Source organism: Schistocerca cancellata, chromosome 1 (assembly GCF_023864275.1).
Source record: "Schistocerca cancellata isolate TAMUIC-IGC-003103 chromosome 1, iqSchCanc2.1, whole genome shotgun sequence".
Taxonomy (NCBI): Eukaryota; Metazoa; Arthropoda; class Insecta; order Orthoptera; family Acrididae; genus Schistocerca; species Schistocerca cancellata.
This window is the reverse complement of record NC_064626.1, coordinates 342,966,082-342,992,001: the sequence shown is the minus strand read 5'-3', so window position 1 is coordinate 342,992,001 and position 25,920 is coordinate 342,966,082. Positions and strand designations below refer to the sequence as shown.

General features: G+C 44.0%; 1 protein-coding gene across 1 annotated transcript in view; it reads right to left on the bottom strand.

The window, feature by feature from the left end:
• Positions 1 to 291: 291 nt before the first annotated feature.
• LOC126173427 (apolipoprotein D-like) overlaps positions 292 to 25,920 on the bottom strand; it is a 48,555-nt gene continuing 22,926 nt past the window's right edge. Inside the window, exons 4-7 of the mRNA XM_049920955.1 lie at positions 20,420 to 20,511; positions 15,375 to 15,470; positions 11,319 to 11,604; positions 292 to 497 (exon numbers count right to left, since the gene is read on the bottom strand). Of these exons, the coding sequence (XP_049776912.1) occupies positions 344 to 497; positions 11,319 to 11,604; positions 15,375 to 15,470; positions 20,420 to 20,511 (628 nt within the window). The 3' untranslated portion in view covers positions 292 to 343. The remainder of the gene's footprint in view (positions 498 to 11,318; positions 11,605 to 15,374; positions 15,471 to 20,419; positions 20,512 to 25,920) is intronic.

Genomic DNA, 25,920 nt, shown 5'->3' with positions numbered 1-25,920 from the left:
AAAAGCGTGTACTTGAAATGGCGTTGCTTGTAGGGGCAAACACTGCTGACATTAGGATCTATTGACGAGCGGACTGATAGAGGAGCAAATGCCAGCAGATGAGGAAGTGTTAGATGTTCAACAAAGTAAAAATCTCAATCACCTTGTAAGAAAGAATATGTGACAACCGCGCTGCAGCTGACTGCTGAAGCAGTTGGCTAACAAAGATCACCGCTTATGATCGACAAAAAAAACGAACGTCATTTTATTGGAAAAAAGATTTTTTTTATTTCGTACAAAAAGAATGCGATCAAATAAATAGTACGTGACTACAAACTAGGAAATAAATAGAGACTGTGTCCCACTAGGCGGCGCCGCTGGGGGCCTTCTTGTTAGGGGCCTTGTCCTTGTCCTGCTCCTTGTCCGGCTTGGTGGCCGGCCTCTTCTCGCGAGCGACGTCGACCAGGGGCTTCTTGTGGCCGGCGCTCGCCTCCTCCTTGTCCAGGGCTGCCGTCTCCCTGCAAAGCGAACAGCAGCGGTAAGACAACACGGTTCACGTCCTGTATCACACTAGCAGACTCAAATTTCATGCACTGAGCCAAAACATTACGACCATCTTCTTAATGGTTTGTGGGCCATCTTTGTAACGAACTGGTTCAAATGCCTCTAAGCACTATGGGACTTAAGATCTGAGATCATCAGTCCCCTAGACTTAGAGCTACTTAAACCTAACTAACCTATGGACATCACACACATCCATGCCCGAGGCAGGATTCGAACCTGTGACCGTAGCAGCAGCGCGGCTCCGGAATGAAGCGCCTAGATCCGCTCGGCCACAGCGGCCAGCCGTCTTTGTAACGCAATATAAGACTGTTCCCGCAAATAACTGGCCGCTAATTTGTATACGCGTTGATGGCGCTCGAGACCGTTGCAGATGGGAACCATTGGATCCACATCAGTCGAATTTGGTGGCCGAGACGTTACTGTCATTTCGCTATCACGCTCCTCAAATCACTGTAGCTCGATTCTGGCTTCGAGACACGGACAATTATGCTGCTGAGAGGAGACATTGTCGTCAGGAAAGACATCAATCATGAAGTCCGCAGCGTGTGTTCTAGTGGTTAGCGTTGCTGACCCTGAATCACGGGGTCCCGGGTTCGATTTCCGTTCGGGTCGGAGATTTTCTGCGCCCGGGGATTGGGTGTTTGCGTTGTCCTCATCATTTCAGTTTACACTGTAAGGATTGGAACTTTGTTCAGGCAGTTGAGCTCCCCACAAACCGAATATCACCATCGTCATCATCGTCAAGGAAGAAGGGACGCAGATGGTTCGTAGCCGACATGATGTCTTCGATCATTAGCACACATCCCAAGCGAGCGCAGGAGAATGTCTGTCAGAGCATAATACTGCTCCCGCCGGCCTCTTTACGGGTCTCGGTGCACATTTCCAACAGCCATTCGCCAGGATGAGGGCATTTGACGAGACGACCGTCGACCTGTTGTAACAAAACGTGAATCATCCGACGAGCCGCCACGTTTTTCAGTGATACACGGCTCCATCTCGATGCTCCGGAGGCCACTACAATCGTAATTGGCGATCAAGTTGGGCCAACATGTGAACATGAAGGAGTCCTTTACTGCGAATCCACTTGTTCAACAGTGTGCGCTGAATGGTGTACGCCAAAACACATGTGCGTTCACCGGCATTATGCTCTTTTGCCAGACGTGGTACTTTACAGAGCAGACAACTCTCCAAACCCAATGTTCTCTAAAGAGTCGTAGACGTCCAAACACTTAGCGACTAGTGGTAGTTTCTCTGCACTTTTACCACACTCTGTAGATGCTCATGAAAGTAGCACGTGAACGTTCGACTAGCTTCGCCATTTCCGGGATATTCGTTCACAGGCTCTGTGTAATAATAAACTGCCCTTTGGCAACGTCCCTTATCTCAGTGGTTTCCTCCATTTGCAGCGAATATCTTCAGTAGGGTAATCCCCATCACTCTCTGCTTGGCTTACAAACATTTCCTACTGCGTCACGTGCTCGCAACGCCACCAGTAGGCATCCAGTCCTGCAGTGGACTGTGGTCATATTGTTTTGGCTGATCAGGGCATACTGCCTGGCAAAAAGACTGAAGCACGCAGAAGTCATCGATGGAGATCAGTGTAACTTCATACTCGTACACCCCATGAGCGGGTGTGTAACTCAACGGGGTTGCGATTCTCCGTTAGCGATGATGATGACTGATTTGTGGGTGCTCAACTGCGCGTCATCAGCGTCCGTACGAAGTCCCAGTTTTTGATACAGTCTCTTCTAGCCACTGGCGCGAATGATGATGATGATGAAATGATGAGGACAACACAATCACCCAATCCCCGGGCAGAGAAAATCCCCAACCCGGCCGGGAATCGAACCCGGGACGTCGTGATCCAGAGGCAGCAACGCTAGCTACCGGACCACGCGATTCGGACAAATTCTCCGTAAGTGGTTTAACGGTGACCAGAGTGCGTAAGGGTGGTTCGTGTGTGGAGTTGTTACCAGGTATGGCAGCGCATGTAAGGGGCGTGAACAGCGACAGATGTTGAGTGATCAGTGTGAAGGACGTGGAGATGACGCGAGCTCGTGTAAAACAGCGTCGGCAGTATCTGTCAGAGTTTGAAAGGGCCGCTTTGTGGATCTCGGTGTGGCTTGTTACTGGACTCATGAAATATCCAGAGTTATGGGGCATTCGGGTATGGCAGTGACCCAGTGTCGAAGAGCGTGGGATCGTAAGGACAGGCGTCCTCATCGTCAAGGGTCCAGTCGACCTCATCACAAAGGAGAATCTCCATACGTACACCAAGCACATGGTAGTCCCTTTACTCCTCCACCAAGTAAACTGTGACAGTAACAGGCTTCGGTAACATTCTGTGTCATCCTGAACCAGTGGTCGGAGGCTGGCAGCAGCCGGACTAGAGAATTATTGCACCAAGCGTAGGCTGCTGTTAACACCGCTACACAAATGACTGAATTTACAGTGGTGCCGTGGCCAGAAACTATAGACTGTTTATGAATAGTGTTGTATTGTGATAAAGATGAATCGCTGCGCTATACTTCACTAGATGTCCATTGTCATCGGTATAGTGGCGCCTTGCGAACAGTTCTTCAGCCGCCAGTATGAAGAGGCACAGTGGTGTTACTCGTGGCGTCATTGTGCTGGTAGCCATCGGGTTTGTCTTCATGTCATGACTGATACTGAGTGAGAGAACGTCCGGCGATCCATGTCTTACCTCAGATACGACGGTATCGTTGTGCCATTTTTCAGCAGGACAATGTTCGCTCCCACATGGTGTGTGTCTCTAAGAAAAGTCTGCGTGATGTTGCGCTCTACGTCTATATCTACGTCCATACTCCGCAAGCCACCTGACGGTGTGTGGCGGAGGGTACTTCGAGTACCTCTATCGGTTCTCCCTTCTATTCCAGTCTCGTATTGTTCGTGGAAAGAAAGATTATCGGTACGCTTCTGTGTGGGCTCTAATCTCTCTGATTTTATCCTCATGGTCTCTTCACGAGATATACGTAGGAGGGAGCAATATACTGCTTGACTTCTCGGTGAAGGTGTGTTCTCGAAACTTCAACAAAAGCCCGTACCGAGCTACTGAGAGTCTCTTCTGCAGAGTCTTCCACTGGAGTTTATCTATCATCTCCGTAACGCTTTCGCGATTACTAAATGATCCTGTAACGAAGCGCACTGCTCTCCGTTGGATCTTCTTTATCTCTTCTATCAACCCTGTCTGGTACGGATCCCACACTGCTGAGCAGTATTCAAGCAATGGGCGAACAAGCGTACTGTAACGTATTTCCTTTGTTATCGAATTGCATTTCCTTAGGATTCTTCCAATGAATATCAGTCTGGCATCTGCTTTACCAACGATCAACTTTATATGATCATTCCATTTTAAATCACTCCTATTGCCTATTCCCAGATAATGTATGGAATTAACTGCTTCCAGTTGCTGACCTGCTATATTGTAGCTAAATGATAAATGACATTTCTTTCTATGTATTCGCATCACATTACACTTGTCTACATTGAGATTCAGTTGCCATTCCCTGCACCATGCGTCAATTCGTTGCAGATCCTCCTTCATTTCAGTACAATTTGCCATTGTTACAACCTCTCGATATGCTACAGCATCATCCACGAAAAGCCTCAGTGAACTTCCGGTGTTATCCACAAGGTCATTTATGTATATCGTGAATAGCAACGGTCCTACGACACTCCATTGAGAATGACATGCTGCGTTCTGTTATGTAGGAACTCTTTAATCCAGTCACACAATTGGTCTGATAGTCCATATGCTCTTACTTTGTTCATTAAACGACTGCAGGGAACTGTATCGAACGCCTTGCGGAAGTCTACCAGGGAACCCGTGTCTATGGCCCTATGAGTCTCGTGGACGAATAGCGCGAGCTGAGTTTCACACGATCGTCTTTTAAGAAACCCATGCTGATTCCTACAGAGTAGATTTCTAGACTCCAGAAAAGTCATTATACTCGAACATAATACGTGTTCCAAAATTTACAACTGATGGACGTTAGAGTTATAGGTCTATAGTTCTGCACATCTGTTCGACGTCCCGTCTTGAAAACGGGGATGACCTGTGCCCTTTTCCAATCCTTTGGAACGCTACGCTCTTCTAGAGACCTACTACGGTACGCCGCTGCAAGAAGGCGGGAGGGGGGGGGGGCAAGTTCTTCGCGTTCTCTGTGTAAAATCGAACTGGTATCTCACCAGGTCAAGCGGACTTTCCTCTGTTTAGAGATTTTAATTTTTTTTCTATCCCTCTGTCATCTATTTCGATATCTACTATTTTGTCATCTGTACGACAATCTAGAGAAGGAACTACAGTGCAGTCTTCCTCTGTGAAAATCCACAGATTTGTCCCAAATAGAAGATGTTTGGGACCAGTTCAGATGTCATTTTCGTCCCGGTGCTAGTATCCATGTCATCAAGGACCATTTACAACAGTTGCATGCCAGCTTGCCTCAGGATAGGATACAACTACTTCATCACACCCTTCCCAACCTAATCAGTGCATGCCTCCAGGCCAGGGACGTTGCAACACCCTACTTACAAATGGGTTCATATTGCCAAGATTTGGGTTGATTTTGAAATCACTGCGACAACATCACATATCCTCTCAAACCGTGAAGTTTCATCTCGTTTCCTCCTCCCATTATAGGAGCTTTTTCTGTCAGGCAGTGTCGTCAAACAGGTAGGGGACGCCGAAGAAAGAAGATTTTTTTTAAAGAACGACACCTTTTCCACCAGCTTATTTTCAGACAGTACTTTACGAAACGTTGTTAGACAATTTAGAGAGCTGCTCATTGTCAAGTACATAATATATATGGACGCATCCTCATCAGTAGACCTAAACACAAATTACAAGCCATTCACAGTTCTTCATAGAAAGGTGTACGTAAAGTCCGGGAACGCTTTCAATTATTTATTGCTCAAGAACCAAACATTTTACAGATATCATACATATGTCATTTTGAAGAGAAACCCTGAAAGGTTTTTTTTATGTATACCGCCAAGGCGTAGTTTGGTAATTTCCCGATAGTCAGCGCTAGTCGCAAACATGGCGAGTTCAGGTGCGGAGCGAGCTTTCTGTGTGTTGGAATTCGACAAAAACAAGTGTGCTACAGGTGTTCAACAGGTGTCTAGAACCAAGTACGGTAAGAAGCAACAAACAAGGAAGGCCATTTACCACTGGCATAACAAATTTGATGCAACGGGTTTCTTGTGCCCGGCAAAGTGAAGCGGACGTCCCAGGGTGTGTGAAGTGATTGTGGAGTGCGTACGAGAGACATTCATAAGCAGTTCAAAGAAATCGGTGCGTCGAGCATACAGTGAACTCTAAATGGCTCCAGTGACAGTGTGGAAAGTCCTGCGACAGAAGTTGTCTATGAAACCATTCAAATTGGAGCTAGTGCACAAGCTCAATGACGACGACAAAGACAAGCGTTTTGAGTTTTGTTCGCAGTTGCAACAATTGAATGAGGATGGGGATGGCATTGTTGATCACTTAATTTTTAGCGATGAAGACACTTTTCACACTAACAGGAAAGTGAACGGGAATACTTGTCGAATCCGGAGTGCAAAGGCATCCACACGAAAGCATTGAATTTGAGCGTGATTCCCCAAAGGTAAATGTTTTTTGTACCTTATCATGTCGAGAACTGTCTGGGCCATTCTTCTTCGCCGAGAGCACAGTCACTAGATATTCCTACTTGGACATGCTGCAGCAATGGCTGATGCCTCAAATGCAATCGGAATCTACGTTCGTCTTTCAGCAGGATGGGGCTTCACCCAGGTTTCATCGTGAAGCTCGTGGGTACCTGAACACGGAGTTGCCGCATCGATGGATCGGCCGTGCCACAGGAGGAGACACCTGTTTCATGAAATGGCCTCCCCGATCACCAGATCTCACTCCATGTGACTTATTTCTGTGGGGGCACGTTAAAGAATTGGTGTATGTACCGTCTCTACCACGTGATGTAGCAGAGCTCCGGGAGAGAATAAGGGAAGCGACAACCACAGTCGGCGATGCCATGCTGGGACGGGTATGGCAAGAATTCGATTACCATATTGATGTCTTCTGGGTCACTCATGGTTCGCATGTCGAATGTTTGTAAAAAAAAAGGCTTTCAGAGTTTCTCTTCAAAACGCACACAACATTAAAGGATCACTTTTTCGAAAGCTTGTAATTCTCCCCCCCCCCCTCCCACACCCACCTGCAGCACATTAGTTTGAAATTTTGCTCAAAGATACCTACAAACTTCCTCTGTAAGGATATAAAACTGTGGCGTCCTACGAAGTCACTCTCGAGTTCGGCGGCGCTTCAGACAGGAAGAAAAAAAAGGCCACGGCTCAGATGTTCATGTGAAGTGTAAACTAATGATGTCACATAGGGGCGAAATGTCATTATAATTCTGCCCAACGCAGGCTACGCCGCTACTCTAGCATCTGCTAGTAGGTATGCGGAAAAGGAACGACGTCGATGTGGAGGTCGTCGTACCCCCTGTTACCCATCATTTCATGCCATCTTTTGACGCCTCCGCGATGGAGGTCACAACCGCGACGCCATGAGCTCATATCACGCAGTTTTCTTACGGGTAGCCGAGAAAAACATTTCAGACACATCGTCGCCCAAAATCGACAAAAAAATTCCACTGCGTGTAGCATAAATGGTGTCAAAGAAACCATCTCTTTCTTTGGAGCGTTCATTTCACGTATTTCTCACAGTTTATAGTGCAGTGAGCGACAGGACGACGTTCTTGACATTCTTTGACACTGAGGACAACCCCCGTCCCTCTCCCGGAAAATTAAACCCTTCTGTGAACACATAGTGGCCCAGCAACGCCATTGGACGTGAATTCACCCATTTGGAGAGCAATGCGACTGTAGTTTTTGCTGTGGTGTGCCGGTGGAAAATCTAGGGACCGTTCAAAGCTATTCGACGGAATTTGAAACGTGATCTTCCTGTTTCGCTCCCACATTGCCACATGAGTGAATAAAAATGCAATGGGTCCCTGTAAGACCACCCAGTTCAGCAATACCTTGGGTACCGCCCACACATCTTTGGTCTTTGTTGAGCATCTTAGAAATGTACTCGCAGAGAGTCAACCTGTGACGAGAGTGCTAGGCGCCTGCAGGCAGACTACGCCGCTGCTCTAGCATCTGCTAGTAGGCATACTGAACACGTACGGTGTCGAAGATCCTAGGACTTCGTCACAGGTTGTCTCTCTACAGGTAGATTTTTAAGGTGCTCAAGAAAAGTGGGCCGATTGTCACTGAAGATATAGCTGAACTGGGGGTCTTAGAGGGACCCTTTGCCGTTTTCTAACACATGTGTGAATTTGGCATTTTTCCGTGATCACGCCACAAGAAATGGGAAGGAAGAAATATCATAAGCACCCTTTGCTGCATCAGAAAGCGTTTATATTTTGTCGAATGGTTTTGAGCTGTCCTTACTGGTTCCATCTTGTAAACCAGAGCAAAAACTGTAGACGCACTGCACTCCAAAGGGATGCGGCCGCGTTCAGTAGTATTGGTGGCTCATGATATCCTTGGAAAAGGCCTGAAACGTCCGTGGGGGTCAGCATTGACAAATGATGTCAAAAACGTCGTCCTGTTGCTCATCAGACCGTGAACTGTCGTTTTCGAGTGCCAAATTTCTGGAATAAAGGCTACAAATAAAATGGGTTATTCTGACGCGCTTTATGCCACCCTCTGATGTCCTTTCGTGTCGAGTATTAGCGGAACTGTGTCTGAACTGTTTTCCTCGGCCACATGTAAAAAAAAGTGTGTGATTTCAACGCTGGGCATCGCGATTCCGACATCCATCGCGGGGACGTCAAAAAGAATTTGTGAAAAGTGGCTAAGAGGGGCTGTGACGACCTTCTCATCGGGTGCGTGTCCACGGTGGCGTTGCGACGAAACGTCGTCGAACCAATCGACCTTAGACCTCACATCAACTTCTGAACTCTAGCCTTTTTTCGCATGAGCGACTGAAGCGTCGCCAAACTAGAGGGAGACAATTACGGGGTCTCCAAAAAGTGATCATGTAATTGTGTTACGCAGTGTGTGTAATACTTCCCTAAACCATACAACACACTCTACACTATTGTTTTCTTATTAAGAATAACTGCACAAAGTTTTCTGTTTATCACGTCATGAGTAACCTGCGTTAAGTGTTTTACATTGAGTAAAGCGTAGCCAAGGCATATATTCTCTCTTTAATCGTGATGCTTCTATTAATTTTTGCGTTGGGATTATCTGAAGATACAGTACCATCGCTGTGGTACAGACACTTTTGGGAAATGGATGGCGCACGTGGAAATATTAGCGTTCTGAAGAAACGTAATTATCCTGCATGTGCCTCAAGAGGCTTATGTCTTCGGAATGTGATATAGTCGGAATGTAGCACGGATTTATCTTGAAAATGCTTCTTGGTTCACAACTGTTTTCACTGCACTGAACGGATTAACAACAGCTTACCTGTTTCGTCTCTTATGAGTCGTTATTAGAACCATAAAGTAATTGCGTGTCTTAATCAACTATTTTATGTCTGGCCACTTTTATTTTAATGCTTTCATTTGCTCCCTGTAGAGGAAGACAGAGATTGGAATACCTAGAGCAAATAACTGAGGAGGTAGGTTGAAAATGTTCGTTTCGTTTTGTCGTTTTTATTTTTAAAGATTGTAGTTGATCATATTTCCAAAAAAAAGAAAAAATGTTCGTTTCGTTTTGTCGTTTTTATTTTTAAAGATTGTAGTTGATCATGTTTCCAAAAAAAAGAGTAATAATAATTATGTTATAATTCTATAAACATAAAAAGTTCTTAGTGTTTTCCGTTCAGATAAAGCAAGTGTACTCGTGTGGACTCTACAAACGTAAATGTTAAAATTTGTAAGTGCAGTGCATGAGGAGGCACGGCAGTTGATATCAACTGAATAATATGGGCGGAAGTTGACTAATCGACATATAGCATTTGTAGAAATAAATCTTGTCACTTGTTTCATATTTAATAATGACTTTGCAGTTAACTTGTTTGAATTTTTTAGTTTTAATGATGACGTGTTGTAAGTCCATTCAATGCGGACAAAAAAGTTTGTTTCTTTCCAGTATGATTGAGATACTTACGTAACATAAGAGTTTCAATCGCCCTAAATGTAGCAGTCAAAAAATGTTACCTTGGCTATAGATAATAACATTTTATACGCTGAAACTAAAGGTTATTGATTACAGAACATAAAAACACCTTATTAGCTCTGTTCTTTTCGCAGACTGACGATACGTCACTGTCGATACGAGCGAGACATACACTACTGGCCATTAAAATTGCTGCACCACGAAGATGACGTGCTACACACGCGAAATTTAACCGATAGGAAGAAGATGCTGTGATATGCAAATGATTAGCTTTTCAGAGCATTCACACAAGGTTGGTGCCGGTGCCGACACCTAGAACGTGCAGACATGAGGAAAGTTTCCAAACGTTTTCTCATTCACAAACAGCAGTTGACCGGCGTTTCCTGGTGAAACGTTGTTTTGGTGCCTCGTGCAAGGAGGTGACATGCGTACCATCACGTTTCCGACTATGATAAAGGTCGGATTGTAGCCTACCGCGATTGCGGTTTATCGTATCGCGACATTGCTGCTCGCGTTGGTCGAGATCCAATGACTGTTAGCAGAATATGGAACTGGTGTATTCAGGAGGGTAATACGGAACGCCGTGCTGAATCCCAACGGCCTCCTATCACTAGCAGTCGAGATGACAGGCATCTTATCCGCATGGCTGTAACGGATCGTGCAGCCACGTCTCGATCCATGAGTCAACAGATGTGGACGTTTGCAAGACAACAATCATCTGCAACAGTTCGACGACGTTGGCAGCAGCATGGACTATCAGCTAGGAGACCGTGGCCGTAGTTACCCTTGATGCTGCATCACAGACAGGAGCACGTAGGATGGTGTACTCAACGACGAACCTGGGTGCACGAATTGCAAAACGTCATTTTTTCGGGTGAATGCAGGTTCTGTTTACAGCATCATGATATTCGTATCCGTGTTTGGCGACATCGCGGTGAACGCACATTGGAAGCGTGTATTCGTCATCGCCATACTGGCGTATCACGCGGCGTGATGGTATGGGGTGCCATTGGCTACACGTCTCGGTCACCTCTTGTTCGCACTGGCGGCACTTTGAACAGTGGATATTACATTTCAGATGTGTTACGACCCGTGGCTCTACCCTTCATTCGGTCCCTGCGAAAACCTACATTTCAGCAGGATAATGCACGACCGCATGTTGCAGGTCCTGTACGGGCCTTGCTAGATACAGAAAATGTTCGACTGCTGCACTGGCCAGCACATTCTCCAGAACTGTCACCAATTGAAAACAATGGTGGCCGAGCAACTGGCTCGTCACAAGAAGCCAGTCACTCCTCTTGATGAACTGTGGTATTGTGTTGAAGCAATATGGACAGCTGTACCTGTACACGCCATCCAAGCTCTGTTTGACTCAAGGCCCAGGTGTAACAAGGCCGTTATTACGGCCAGAGGTGGTTGTTCTGGGTACTGATTTCTCAGGATCTATGCACTCAAATTGCGTGAAAATGTAATCACATGTCAGTTCTAGTATAATACATTTTTTCAATTAAGACCCGTTTATCATATGCATTTCTTCTTGGTGTGGCAATACTGTATATTTGCCAATTGGGTGTTTACGTGAAAAATGAAAGGCAGCGTGTTTAAAGAGTTATCGTACGAGAAGAAGAAGTGTTGTTTACCTGACAAACCTTCTGGAAGACGCTGCAGGAGCAGCAGCGGGGGCGGCTGCGGGGCCAGGTTTGGCAGCGGCCGCGGGGGCGGCGGTGGCGGCGGGCGCTGCTGCTGCGGTCGTGGCGGCCGGAGGGGCGTCGCCGGAGGCGCCGGGCGCGGCCACGTAGTCGCAGTTCTCCTGGTCCGTCTTCACGAAGAACGTGCGCCGCATCTTGTAGTCGTCCAGGATGCCGTAGACTCTCTGTAGCACGGGGCTCGGCGGCAGCCGCTCGCGTGTCATGATCCACGCGTTCTCTGCAAACACGGCCGCCGTCAGTGTCAAAAGGCCCCAGCCGCGTTACAGGGCGAACCTCTACTGTATTTGCTGCCCTGACTGTGCACGAATCGTTTGAGGAAGAACGGCGGGCGTTTAGGTAAATGGTAAATAATGTTGTTAAAAGTGTAACTGAATGCTGTGGCGCCTCCTTTTGAATCGCTGAATAATTTAAGAAAGACTCTCGTTCTTAAAATAATGGTAAGCACACATTAACAAAATAACTGTAGCTTACAGTGCTAACAATTTATTTAAAGTGTCATTTTGTCTAAGATTAAGCATACAGTGTGGAGCTAGCTCTTCTTGTTTGTTTCCTGTTTCTGTTGTGTATGTGAGTCGTTCTTTATTCTTTCGTTATCTTGTCTGCTCTGATCTTAAGTCGATCGGTTCGACTGCTGCCCTTGTTCTGATGAATGTAACCGTAGCTTCTGACTGAAATAATAATTATTGTAAGGATTCAGTAAACCTTCTTTGCGTCAATTCTTATCCTTTATAAACCCTGCAGTACCTAAAATTAAATGTGGCTTCTGTAATTGGACTAGAGGAAGCTACTTTGATTGTGCAGACTGGTACTAAAGTATTTCCAGTCTTAATAGTCATTATTTCTATCTCCCGTTTAACTGAACCCGCAGAGATCTTATTTTTTACGAAGTCAGATATCTTACTAGGTTACGCGGTGTACATCATTTATTCCAATAATGTTAAAGTAAATTCTTTTTATTAACGCATTGAAAAAGAAGTTTTGTGTAAATTATTAATCAACATCATATATGAGCATAAAGTTTTGTTCATCTCTGTTTTTTAGTTTGAGTCACAAGACTCGCACTTTTACTCTTAGGTGTTTTTAGAACCTCCTTGGTCAAGTGACTTCTTGTGTAGACAGTGCCTCCAGATTCAGAAATAAATCTAAGCATCTGAAAACCAAAATCAGCGCTTTTTGTCAGCACCTGATATTTATTGAGAATAAATAAGTTTTTTTTCTTAACAAAATACAAGAAATAAAGATACTTTAAACTGGAGAAAACACATTTTGGAACTCCTAAAACAACACACCTCAACCACGTTTGCACTTCGAAACTTTGCCAAACTTTGGGAGACTGAAATCACATATTATGTGTATTTTCATTCAATAATATGGTATGGAATACTGTTGTGGAGTAATTCATCTTTAAGATAGAAAATGTTCATTTCTCAAAAATGTGCTATAAGAATAATATGTGGTGTTTATGCACAACAGTCTTGCCGAAATTGTTCAACTAGTTGGTCAACTTAGCTCCCGTTTCACTGTATATTTACCCTCCACCCCCTCATGAAGCTTTCAGTAAATAACCCGCTTCAGCTCAAAAGGCAAATAATTACGATACCAGAAGAAAAATGACATTTATTAATCCACATTAAGGTCTTCTCAAGCTCAGCAAGGGATGCGCAAGACTGCCACCAAAATATTTTCTGGCATGCCCAATAATATAAAATGTGTGACAGAGAGAAAAGTTACATTTGAAAAAAAACTGAAAAAGTGTGTTATTGAAAACTATGTATACTCTGTACAAGACTTTATGTTTATGACCTGAAAAGGTGGTTTATAGAAATTACTAACTTAAATCTGTATTAAAAAAGCGTTTAACCATATTTACACACGATGAGTGTGCAATGCAAATGGTAAAATGGCTCGTTCCACATTATTACGATTAATTGTACAAATTATCCGTAGAAGATTAATTGACTAGCTAACTAGGAGGCACCAGTACGGGAAATCTCTGATTAAAAACCTCATAAAAACAGCAGGCTCTTTGTTTTAAAACAAGAGTTTTTCCCTCAGCTCCCAGCTTGTCTGCCATCGCCGTGATTATAGCGTCTACCTCAGAGTCATTTTCAGTAAAAGATTTCATGCCATTGAATATATCTAAAAATGTTAAAGCCCTCCCGGGCATACATCATTTCGTATGGAAATTTTAAATCTACGCCTGCACACACAACATTCGTGCCATAGTGAACAAGATTCAGATGATAGAATTCAACATTACCGCACCAGTTTAACAGACGTCAGCAAACCACTGTACTGCTGCAGTATGTATAGATTCATGGTTTGGATAACTTGTTGGGTTCTGCTGCTTATACTGTGTTGGCTACGGCGTGAAATGTTAATGAATGCAAGAGGCCGTTTAATATTTTTTTGGGGTTGTCAGTAAGCTCTAATCCTTCCGTTCAATAATGCCCATAACATTCAAACTGCAGGCTTACTGCCAGTCAAAGGTCCAACTATTGTCCTTCGAAGCTACGAAATTTCGTGTTGTTCAAAGGTAAGGTGCAAGTCTTTCGATTGGACGTCATTTCAGCAACTTGTGTGTTTCTTATTCACCCCTACTATCCAACAGAAGAAAAGGAACCTCCAGTTTAACGTGGATTCCGATCCACCTCCTGATTCTCGCTACTCTTCACATTTTAAGAGGCCAACGCTAGATTAAAGAGAGACAGAAAATTTCATAGCGCGATCGAGATTCGACCTCGCGACCTCTTGCATTACCGATTTGCGCCTTATGGTTAGACCACCATGCCCAACCCTTCAAAGTTTTCCGTATGACTGAACGCCGCTCCGTAAAATGTAACAAGTGAATACCTAGCATGAGAGAGAACATTAATTTTAAGTGTAAAGTTTGTTTCAGCCAAATGATCAAGTACATTTTTAGTGGCTACGCCGGTTTTGACTGAGTAGTCAAAGTCAATAGGCCGTAAGTACTTCTTGGCGTACTGCTGCGTCAAACCATGTTGGCAGTCAACATTTCGATAGGGTCTTATTAGAAGACAAAGAAGTACTTCTGGGCAACTGACAATGACTAGTCGTTCGAAACCGTTTGAGCCATTAAGTAATTTACTTGATCATTTGACTAAAATAAACTTTATAGTTAAGGGTGCAAGAAGTTCACATGTAAAAGGGAGTCTCGTGGTTTCGATTGCAAAATAAAAAGCAGAACGCCAAGGAACGTACACAGCAGGTATGTGGGTATAAAGAACAACTAAAGACGCCTAAGGCAATCAGATGAACGACCGTGTTAATAAATCCAAGATCAGAAATCAAAGATAATTAATCTTGTGTACTAGTTAAACATGATTTTTTTGTGTGGCGGAGGATTAAAATAGTGTCTAAATTTGTGTGTAACTAAATACCGGCAAAACAACGAGCACATAAATGACTTACCGAAGAGTTTCATGATGAAAAATGAAGCGAATAAGTTAGAAAAGTTTAAATTAAATTTTCACAAACCTCAGTACGGTACTCACTTAAATACGTTTTCCAGTTCTCTTCGCTACAGTAAACGTAGCTCCTCTGAGAAAGTCCTACTGTAACAGTCGTAATAAAACGCTAACCCTACCATAGTTACGCGTTACTTCCAAGGCTGTTTGCAATACCAGAGAAAAGTGTATAGTTCCATTAAAAACTCGATGTCGGTTTGGGCAGCTGCAAACGTTAAAAATCACTTTATCGAAAACGTCACCTGAATACATTCACTCGTTCTTTGTTTATTTATGTTGGGCTGTATTAGCTGCCTCACCCTTTGTATAAATAACGCTATTGTAAGCTTTTGAATTAATGTACTTGGAAGATAAAGCAAATAGACTCCTCTCAAAATTTTTTTGCGAAACCTATAGATGAATAATTGTTGCACTCAGTACAGACTTGCTTAGTAATCAACGTAGCACCACCTGTTATGCGGGCGTGGCTGAGACAGTGGCGGTCAGTGGCGATACTTACGCCTGTTCACGATGGGTCCGAGAGAGCTGCACGACCACACGATGGAGTAGGTATCGTAGTCTGTGTCCAGCACTATGTACTCAGAGTCAATCGATACTGAAACAGACAAACAAGCAAACGGTTACACTCAGCTTGCCGCTGGTGTAAACGACACACGAAATACACATTCTCATGTCTTACTCTCCTTGGGTTGCTTATCGTTACTGACTGGCCCCTTCAAGATTCAGTGATGTAGAGACAATAATATTTCTTGTACGATATTATTTAAAACTGATATACTTCCTAAATTGTGATGAACATGAAGTAAAATATGTAATTAAAGAGCTGCAAATCTTTTGCGTTGAAAAAAAGTTACGATGTGTGACTTAATGCTTAATTTCCGTAGATGTTGCGTTCTCGTGCTATACCAATAATTTTATATCGCTACTCACCTGACGGAAGCTACTTTTCACATTAACGTTAACTCAGCTGTTCTGTAACAACTTTTCCCAGACTTTTGTGTGAGTTGTCAAACGTGTAATAGGACAGAGTACTATGGCTAGTCATTGTTCTTTGTACTGCTGTGTTTGTGTTCTCATGGGGAAAACGTGAAACAATGAAGGGGGAGGGTATGAAACATTGTGATCAAGAGGTGTCTTCTTCCTTCTGTCCTGCCCATAGCAGAAACGGCTGAAAGGAGCGTCGTGTCACCATGTAACGTACTCATATCTGAAAGTATCGTTTTATAGACTTATCACAACCAGCTATCCAACAATGTCCATAGCATACTGTAAAGGAGGAGGGCAAGCAAACGTAGGCAGATAAGTCGCACGTGACAGCATGTTCGAATGCGTAATGTAGATTACTGAAGATTTGGGGTATGTTAGGTAAAACGAGAAAAATAAGTCTGTACACGTTCCAAATAAATAGAGAAGTTGGGTAACTAGTCGAAGGACTGAGATTATTAAAATAAATGTGTACGGGCCATTAGAATAGGAGCGTCCAACCTTCTAACTTACCCCGGCCGCATTGGAAGAACTCCAGTATTTTTGTGACGTTTATTTGTACCCTTCGTAAGCTACACTCTTGAAAATAATCGTTCTCAAACATAGATGACATGTATAATGCACGACTGTGCAGAAAGGAATATTTGTCTCTGGGCAGTTACTATTTGTAAACGTCCAAAAATGATATATGATCAAACTTTTCCTGTAGCTGGATGTCAGATTGCAACTTTATGCATTCCATCTGGAAATCTTCTGGAATGCCCGCATCTCGTGGTCGTGCGGTAGCGTTCTCGCTTCCAACGCCCGGGTTCCCGGGTTCGATTCCCGGCGGGGTCAGGGATTTTCTCTGCCTCGTGATGGCTGGGTGTTGTGTGCTGTCCTTAGGTTAGTTAGGTTTAAGTAGTTCTAAGTTCTAGGGGACTGATGACCATAGATGTTAAGTCCCATAGTGCTCAGAGCCATTTGAACCATCTTTGAAATGTATCTGTATCGTTTGTAAAAGATGCACAAATACTAAGATTTTGACTATTTTTTTCGAAGAAAATGAAATGTATTTTCAAATTCCCTGCATCAAATTGAAATGAATAGCTTTTTATTTCACCCTGTCTTTGAGCTTATGTCTCTAATTCTCTAGTTCCGCAGTTGCTGCTGGAGTAGCCGTAAGATAACAGACTAGGGCATCTAACGGACTGCCCGAGGCTCTGAGGGTTTCACTAGAGCACGGACGGCAGTGCTGTAAGAATGGGATGGACCTACGAAACAAAAGCATCGTGTGGCGGGAGTTTCAAATCGAAAATATTCAGTTTATTGTAACATTGCATAAACGGTATTTTAAAGATTGTTTTCCGGGTGGTGTGGCAGATAGATGCTCACTTCTTGGACCGCACTGATACTTGCTGCGACCCGCGGGCCGACGGTTGGACACACCTGCTTTAGAGATTACGACGTCATTTATCCCACTCAGTGCCCCGCTACACAGTACGGAAATGCGAGACAAGATTCCCCGTTCCGTGGCCGCCTAGTAAACACACGTAATGAATGGCGGCGAGGCCCAGCTAACGGGGCTTGTAGTTGATCGCTCTCACGTGTGGTGGGACTGCATTCCAGACCGTAGCCTGTCCGTAGGGGCTCGGCTGGGATCTCAAAAGCGGAAACGAGGTAGCTTCCACTACTTCACAGCTCTCTATGGAATGCGGTATCAGTGATCAAAAAATCTTCTGAGAAGCTGTTGCTGCATCGAATAAGTCGGGAAGCGTGTCTGAGAAGCTGCATCTGTAAAAAGTGAGAAACAGCTTCCGAGAGAAGTATGGAGGAGGACTCTTACCCGCGAGAAGCGGCTCTCAAATCTCGGTACAGCAGTTGGTTATAGGTTTTCTGCAATCTTCTGAAGTCACTTAATGGGGAACAGACTGATAAGAGCTCGTGACTCCGTCCTCCACTATTCTGAAACCGAGCGAGTGCTCCGACCATAATGACCACGCTCTCGACTACATTTCAAGTCTTGACCTTCCTCGATAAAAACTAAATAGCTAACCCCGTATTTAAATTAAACTCGTGTAATAGTATATCAGTACAACAAGTAAAGGAAAAAGGTCAATGATGTCTTTTTTGCTGAAAATCCAGTTCATACCTAAACACGTTTGGATTTGGAGCAAGGACAGTAATTTCAGCGTCTGTTATATCTGAATGATTATTATGATCTTAAGAAACTTGTCTAATAATATTTTTTATAGTTGGCACCTTCCTGAATTGTTAACCAACTATCAAAACAGTTCTACTACACAGTTAGACACCGACTACCTGGGTTAAGTCACAACCGCCTCTCTACCTTTTTATAGCTCGCAAGCCTGCGACATCGTTGATGCTGTCAGCCCTTCGGTGTTACCCTGTAACCTTCCTTTTTTTCTATAATGTTTTCTGACAAGATATTAACAAAATACTATACGACTACTTCACAAGTAGGGCCTGTTAATTACAGCTATAGATGGGAAACAGATACACGGCTACAATCTACCAGAAGAAAATGAGAGGCAGTTTATACTACCAGAGCCTTGAAAATTCACACATAATTTTAAGTGACTGCCCTAATTGCAGAGTCAGGTAACCAAAATTTAAAAAAAGAAAAATAAGAGGCATATACGGAAAGCTGACAATAACATAAATACACCAACAGACCTTATAAGTATCAAGCTTAACAACGTAATTTATTAACTGTTAACATTTTGTCCTAGGAGCTTGGACACCAACAACGCAACTAATGTTCGCATTACAGCGACAAAATACGGAAATTATCTTTTGTATAGCCACTTTAGAGATGTCCCATGGCCCGTTACTTGTGTCATGCGTCAGTGTCAAAACGTCTAGATATAAATGTAGAACCAAATAAAGTTGCTTCTTCGTTATACATAACCTATCCAGTTGATGTAACAAACAATTAAGATTGCGGACTCAGACAGGACACCCTGATTTAACTTTTCCATGTGAATTTCTTGAATAACATCAAGTGACTGATAGCATGATTCCTTCGAATAGGGAATCCTCCCTTCTGTTCCTTACATCGAATTAACAAAGTGCTCCTTGTCTACTGACTTCAAAGGGAAAATCATTAAAACACACCTGCCTCAGACATGCAGTTCCGTATTCACATAACTGTCGATAATCCTCTAGATTTTTAATCATATATGCGTAGTATGGTCCACACCACCTCCTAAACCACTGGATCGATTTCAACCAAATTTTGTACACATACTCCATGTTATCTTGGAAGAACTACTGTGGGTGTAAGTACTCCCTAGCTCCTATAGGGTTGGAAAAGGAGTGAGAAGGGTTGGTAACATCCGAAATCTGGGCTTCCCTGCCCTGCTGGCGTGTTGTGTAGATTGTATCGGAACGTGTTCCATAGGATATATGTGCATCCTTCAATGTAATTTTGTAATTTTGGCAAGTTCTGCAGGAAGAAACAATCACACTGAGAACCGATTTCAGTCCCTTTTGTTTTCAGTTTTAATACATTTGATATTCAGTGCACCATTTACCTTTAACCATCTTTCCTAAATGTGGATGACTGCTAGATTGTATGATCGTGGATGCAATTGCAAACACATGGACTTTGGTGAATTCAGGTGGGCGCTCTTGGTGCAGCTTTGTAGTAGAGAAACGGTCGTTTAGTTTAGTTTTCGAAACTGGCTTTTGGCACCTGTCTTATGGGACATTACCTCCCTGGGGTTTCTTTTCGTGCGGCTCCATGTCTGGTTCCCTCAGACCCACGTACAAGCCACGCGTTCGTTCATATTTTAGACGTTGAATCAGTGGAACAATTTGAGCGAGGGAAGTTAGGGGGACGTCAGAAAATGATAAGCACAGTTTGTTCAATAGAAAGTTCGTGGCTGAGGAAAAGTCCATGTGATATGGCCAAAGTGTATGTCACAAAAGAAGCAATGTTTAGACGTCTTCGACAGTTAATAAACAGTGGGTGCTATTTAATATCACCACTCGCTTTTAAATTTCACCTTTGTTGTGTACTGCTTATTTTTTCTTTTCACTTGATTAGGAGCTTTATTGATTGTAACTAATGAATATGTTTCTGCTGTAGAAATATTTAAGCACAATGATGATGTTATGTTTCGGCTTAAGATGACTAGTTTGAGAAGTGGAAGCAAGGACTTTTCACGTCGTCTGTAGCCGGTCGGCTAATGGAACTAACCCAGAAGAGCACAGTAGGTCAGTAGTTGATTACCAGGTGGTATTTCAGTGTACATAAATCACATTTTTCTTCCTTGTAGCTGCAATTGCATTTGCAACTATTGGCCACTATCATCATACCGTGCCACAGTAACATTTTTAGAGCATGTAACGATCTGTGGATATCTAAGTCACTGATAGCATCAGTTCAGCAGACCACTTATGCATACAATGTTCAAAAGTAATTAAGAAATAGCAAGAAGTACTAATTCACATTGCATAGAGAGGCTTTTGAACTCCACTCTCTGTATTACTCCCCACTCGACTGTCAGTGATAAGGATATAGAGGCCTCAGTGTTAAGGTCTGGCCTGACTTACCTGGTAGGGAGGAATACTTCACAGAGAGCTTTGCCTCGCCTGCCTTCCCTATCATGTTGATCTCCCCGTCCAGCTGCCGCGTCAGTCCAGTGCTGTAACAACAACAGGCAGCTTCTGTGATACTTGTTTCCGTTTACATTAATTATACGAAACAAATATAGAGAACACCCTGATTAGCGATTTCACTGCATTATTAGAAATTCTGTACCTGTGCAGCACCTCCAAATAGGCACACTGTAACACTGGATTGCAGTCTGTTATTATCAAACTCTTGCATAAAGATTTCTCATGGTTAGTTCTTCCTGTATCATTCTCTATTTTCACAAATTTAACTCTCGATCGTTCAGCACCACAATGTGCAATTTCCTGTCATTTTCATTTCTGGTTATAGGTTTAGGACTTCTCCACATGGATCACCTTCTTTTTTAAAATCAACCACATGCTTCTAACTGCTCTAAATGAAGAAGCAAACACATGTACAGGGTGTTCAGTTTATCTGAAGACACTGAAATATCTCGAAAACAACCCATCGAATGCAAAAAATTGTAATTAAAAATTGTTCCTCTCGGAGAGCGACATCCTTCCATTATTTCGCTTGTGCCTGTATCGCACAGTGTTCGCAGGGTCGGCTTGGTTACAATCGGTTTTGGCAAGGTTAATTTGAAGGGGTGGCCGGGTGCCCTTCCTGCTGCCACCCTCTATCCCCGCCCCCACCCCCCCAAGATGGAATCAGTGTACCCCAGCTGTCTGCGTCTAGTGTAGTGTAGTGATAGAGAGCGAACGTATTTCAAATGCCTACGACCCGTGTAACTGAGGCAGGACGTGGGGACTAGCCCGGTATTCATCTAGTAGGATGAGGAAAATCGCTTAAAAACCACGTGCAGGCTGGCCGACACACCGGCCTTCGCCATTAATCCGCTGGGCGGGTTCGATCCGTGGCCGGCGCGCGTACCCGAGTCCAGGAAGCAGAGCATTAGTGCTCTTGGCTAACCTGGTGGGTCTCGGAGAGTGACATCCAATGATTCTAAACTAGACGCCCCATCCTACCCCAGTGTCTGTGTGAGGAGGGGGGCAACTTTGCTTTCTAAACGGGAACCCCACTTTTTACTGCAGATACGGATTCTACGGACAAAAATACTTAAGTTTTGTCTGAAATATATTTTTCGTTTCGCGAGAGATGGCGCTGCAGTCGGAAAAACCAAAATTCGTAAAAATCGTATGTTTCAAAATTCTATCCAATAACCCTTGAATTAATCCTCCACGATGGTAGGAAAGGCAATTTTTTCATAAGTTTTAAAGGGAAACCTCATTCTCAACATTGTATCTCTCTGACAAAACTTAACGTGGACTACTCGACGTGCCTGTATGGCCGGATGTACACTCCTGGAAATTGAAATAAGAACACCGTGAATTCATTGTCCCAGGAAGGGGAAACTTTATTGACACATTCCTGGGGTCAGATACATCACATGATCACACTGACAGAACCACAGGCACATAGACACAGGCAACAGAGCATGCACAATGTCGGCACTAGTACAGTGTATATCCACCTTTCGCAGCAATGCAGGCTGCTATTCTCCCATGGAGACGATCGTAGAGATGCTGGATGTAGTCCTGTGGAACGGCTTGCCATGCCATTTCCACCTGGCGCCTCAGTTGGACCAGCGTTCGTGCTGGACGTGCAGACCGCGTGAGACGACGCTTCATCCAGTCCCAAACATGCTCAATGGGGGACAGATCTGGAGATCTTGCTGGCCAGGGTAGTTGACTTACACCTTCTAGAGCACGTTGGGTGGCACGGGATACATGCGGACGTGCATTGTCCTGTTGGAACAGCAAGTTCCCTTGCCGGTCTAGGAATGGTAGAATGATGGGTTCGATGACGGTTTGGATGTACCGCGCACTATTCAGTGTCCCCTCGACGATCACCAGTAGTGTACGGCCAGTGTAGGAGATCGCTCCCCACACCATGATGCCGGGTGTTGGCCCTGTGTGCCTCGGTCGTATGCAGTCCTGATTGTGGCGCTCACCTGCACCGCGCCAAACACGCATACGACCATCATTGGCACCAAGGCAGAAGCGACTCTCATCGTTGAAGACGACACGTCTCCATTCGTCCCTCCATTCACGCCTGTCGCGACACCACTGGAGGCGGGCGCACGATGTTGGGGCGTGAGCGGAAGACGGCCTAACGGTGTGCGGGACCGTAGCCCAGCTTCATGGAGACGGTTGCGAATGGTCCTCGCCGATACCCCAGAAGCAACAGTGTCCCTAATTTGCTGGGAAGTGGCGGTGCGGTCCCCTACGGCACTGCGTAGGATCCTACGGTCTTGGCGTGCATCCGTGCGTCGCTGCGGTCCGGTCCCAGGTCGACGGGCACGTGCACCTTCCGCCGACCACTGGCGACAACATCGATGTACTGTGGAGACCTCACGCCCCACGTGTTGAGCAATTCGGCGGTACGTCCACCCGGCCTCCCGCATGCCCACTATACGCCCTCGCTCAAAGTCCGTCAACTGCACATACGGTTCACGTCCACACTGTCGCGGCATGCTACCAGTGTTAAAGACTGCGATGGAGATCCGTATGCCACGGCAAACTGGCTGACACTGACGGCGGCGGTGCACAAATGCTGCGCAGCTAGCGCCATTCGACGGCCAACACCGCGGTTCCTGGTGTGTCCGCTGTGCCGTGCGTGTGATCATTGCTTGTACAGCCCTCTCGCAGTGTCCGGAGCAAGTATGGTGGGTCTGACACACCGGTGTCAATGTGTTCTTTTTTCCATTTCCAGGAGTGTATATGTACGACTTATCATACAAAGCAGCACAGTGCAATCAGAGAGGGTTTATTGATTCGTTTAACACGAAGTCAGATATTAAGTTCAATGTTACCCATGGACAACTACGTGGACTAAATAGTTTTACGTTCACTTTGGGTCATTTATTAATATGAGTCTATTTACCTCTCACATATAAGAGCGCTTTTTTTTTTTTTACAGAGTGATTGTTCGGACGTTTGACCTTCAGCTTTAATACACTTATTGATACATTATTCACATGATAGTGAACACGGCAAAAGAATATGTGCGAGAGTTTCAGCACAAGCGTTTCTTATGCGTCCTACGATGTTTTTACGGTCTGTTGGCATTTGTTGATAAACCTTACCTTTTAGAAAACCCCACAGAAAGAAATTCGGTGAAGTTACATCAGGCGAGACCTAGCAGGCCAATTAATTGGATCACGACTGCCAATCCACCTACAACTGAATACACGGTATAATACTCACCGTACTTGAATCGAGTAATGCACTGGGCAACCATCATGCTGAAACTACTTTGTCGGAAGTCCAACGCAACATCCTCAAATAGTATTGGTAGTTCTTGTACAGAACATGTCGATATTTGATTCCATTCAAAGTACCATGAATAAATTAAGAACCAATGAGATTTTTCCCTATGGTTCCACATCAAACGTTAACTGACCAAGGACATTGTTGTTCAGCTCGTCGTAACCAGTGCACATTTGCTACACAGTAGTAAGGCATTTTAATTCTACCACGTTTTGTGACCGCAGACTTATCTGAAAATAGCACATCAGCAAAAAAATTGGTCTGAATTTATTGTAGTACCCATTCAAAAAATACTACTCGATTATGAAAATCTTCGCCATCTAGTCAGTGAAACTGGATATGGATGATACTTATAGCGATGAAATAAATTGAATGTACTACCTAGTGAAATTTCGGAATAGCATTGTAATGCCGAGTGCTTATCTGTCGGCACTGGTGAACAGCAGCTAATATAGCTACAGTAGTTCATTACCTTCTTCTATAACAGTTTTTCTTCGTTTCCCTTTTTCAGTGTTTACGGATTCACAGCTTAGTAAAAAAAATACTACGTTCTCGATAAATCGGTATCATTTCAGAATTTTCTTCCGCCGTTGCAACAGTCATTGTCCGATTGCATTTCTGTTCTAGAAATGAAGGGTAACGTGCAAGCAATAAAAACAACTCACGTAATGAAATGTTTAGAGATGCTTTCAGTTCTTCTTCTGAAAGAAAAGTGAGCTCTGATCTCACTGCATCGTCTATTACGATAAGCGTTAGTTCGCTACGCGGCCACAGTGGGGCATCGAGCAGTACCCTTTTCGTTCTGTCGGAGGAATACAGCGTTGCGAATGAGACTTCCGATTAAAAGTTTTGAAATAATTGCCTATCCGATCCTCGCAGCACGGAGGTGGGGTGTTAATTCAATTGTAACCCGATAGCATTTTGAAATATACAATTTTCTATCAATTTTGATTTTTTCGATTACAGCGTCATCTGTCCCGAAATGATAAAAAATGTGTCATACAGAATTTTTGTCCTTTTTCCGTTGATTCCGAACCTACAATTTAAAAAATGGGAATTTTCATTGAAAGCTTCAATGTTGCTCACCTCCCACCTCTTTACACACACACACACACGTGGATTGAGATGCGGGGGGTCGAGTCTTATATCGTTGGATGTCTCCCTCAGAGACGAACAAATTTTGATTACATCGTCAGGCTAAAACTACAAATCCATAAACCATCGTCAGACTGTAAAAACTTATCTGAAACTGCCACGGCCCCACTTCGCGACCTTGATACGGCAGCCACGAGTGCTGTACTGGAACCTGTACAGCTCTCGTGGCTGCCGCATCGCGGTCGCGAAGTGGGGCTGTGGCAGTTTCAGATAAGTTTTACAGTCTGACGATAGTTTATGGATTTGTAGTTTTAACCTGACGATTTCCACTATGGACAAATGGTGGTTACTGTTATTCCGAAGAGGGTTGGATTATCCCGACTGAAACCTAGGTAAATTCTAGGTAAACGGTGTAACTGAGGCTGTTGATTATTAAAATTAAAATTAACATTGTCAGACACAGATAAGGACGTAGAAGAACAGTTGAACGGAGTGGACAGTGTCTTGAAAGGAGGATATAAGATGAACATGACGAGGGAATTAGATTAGGAAATGAGACACTTAAAGTAGTAGATGAGTTTTGCTATTTGGGGAGCAAAATAACTCATGATGGTCGAAGTAGAGAGGATATAAAATGTAGACTGGCAATGGCAAGGAAAGCGTTCGTGAAGAAATGAAATTTGTTAACATCGAGTATTGATTTAAGTGTCAGGAAGTCGTTTCTGAAATTATTTGTATGGAGTGTAGCCATATGTGGAAGTGAAACATGGACGATATATAGTTTGGACAAGAAGAGAATAGAAGCTTTCGAAATGTTGTGCTGCAGAAGAATGCTGAAGATTAGATGGGTAGCTCACATAACTAATGAGGAGGTATTGAATAGAATTGGGGAGAAGAGGAATTTATGGCACAACTTGACTAGAAGAAGGGATCGGTTGGTAGTACATTTTCTGAGGCATCAAGAGATTACCAATTTAGTATTGGAGGGCAGCGAGGAGGGTAAAACACGTAGAGGGAGACCAAGAGATGAATACACTAAGCAGATTCAGAAGGAT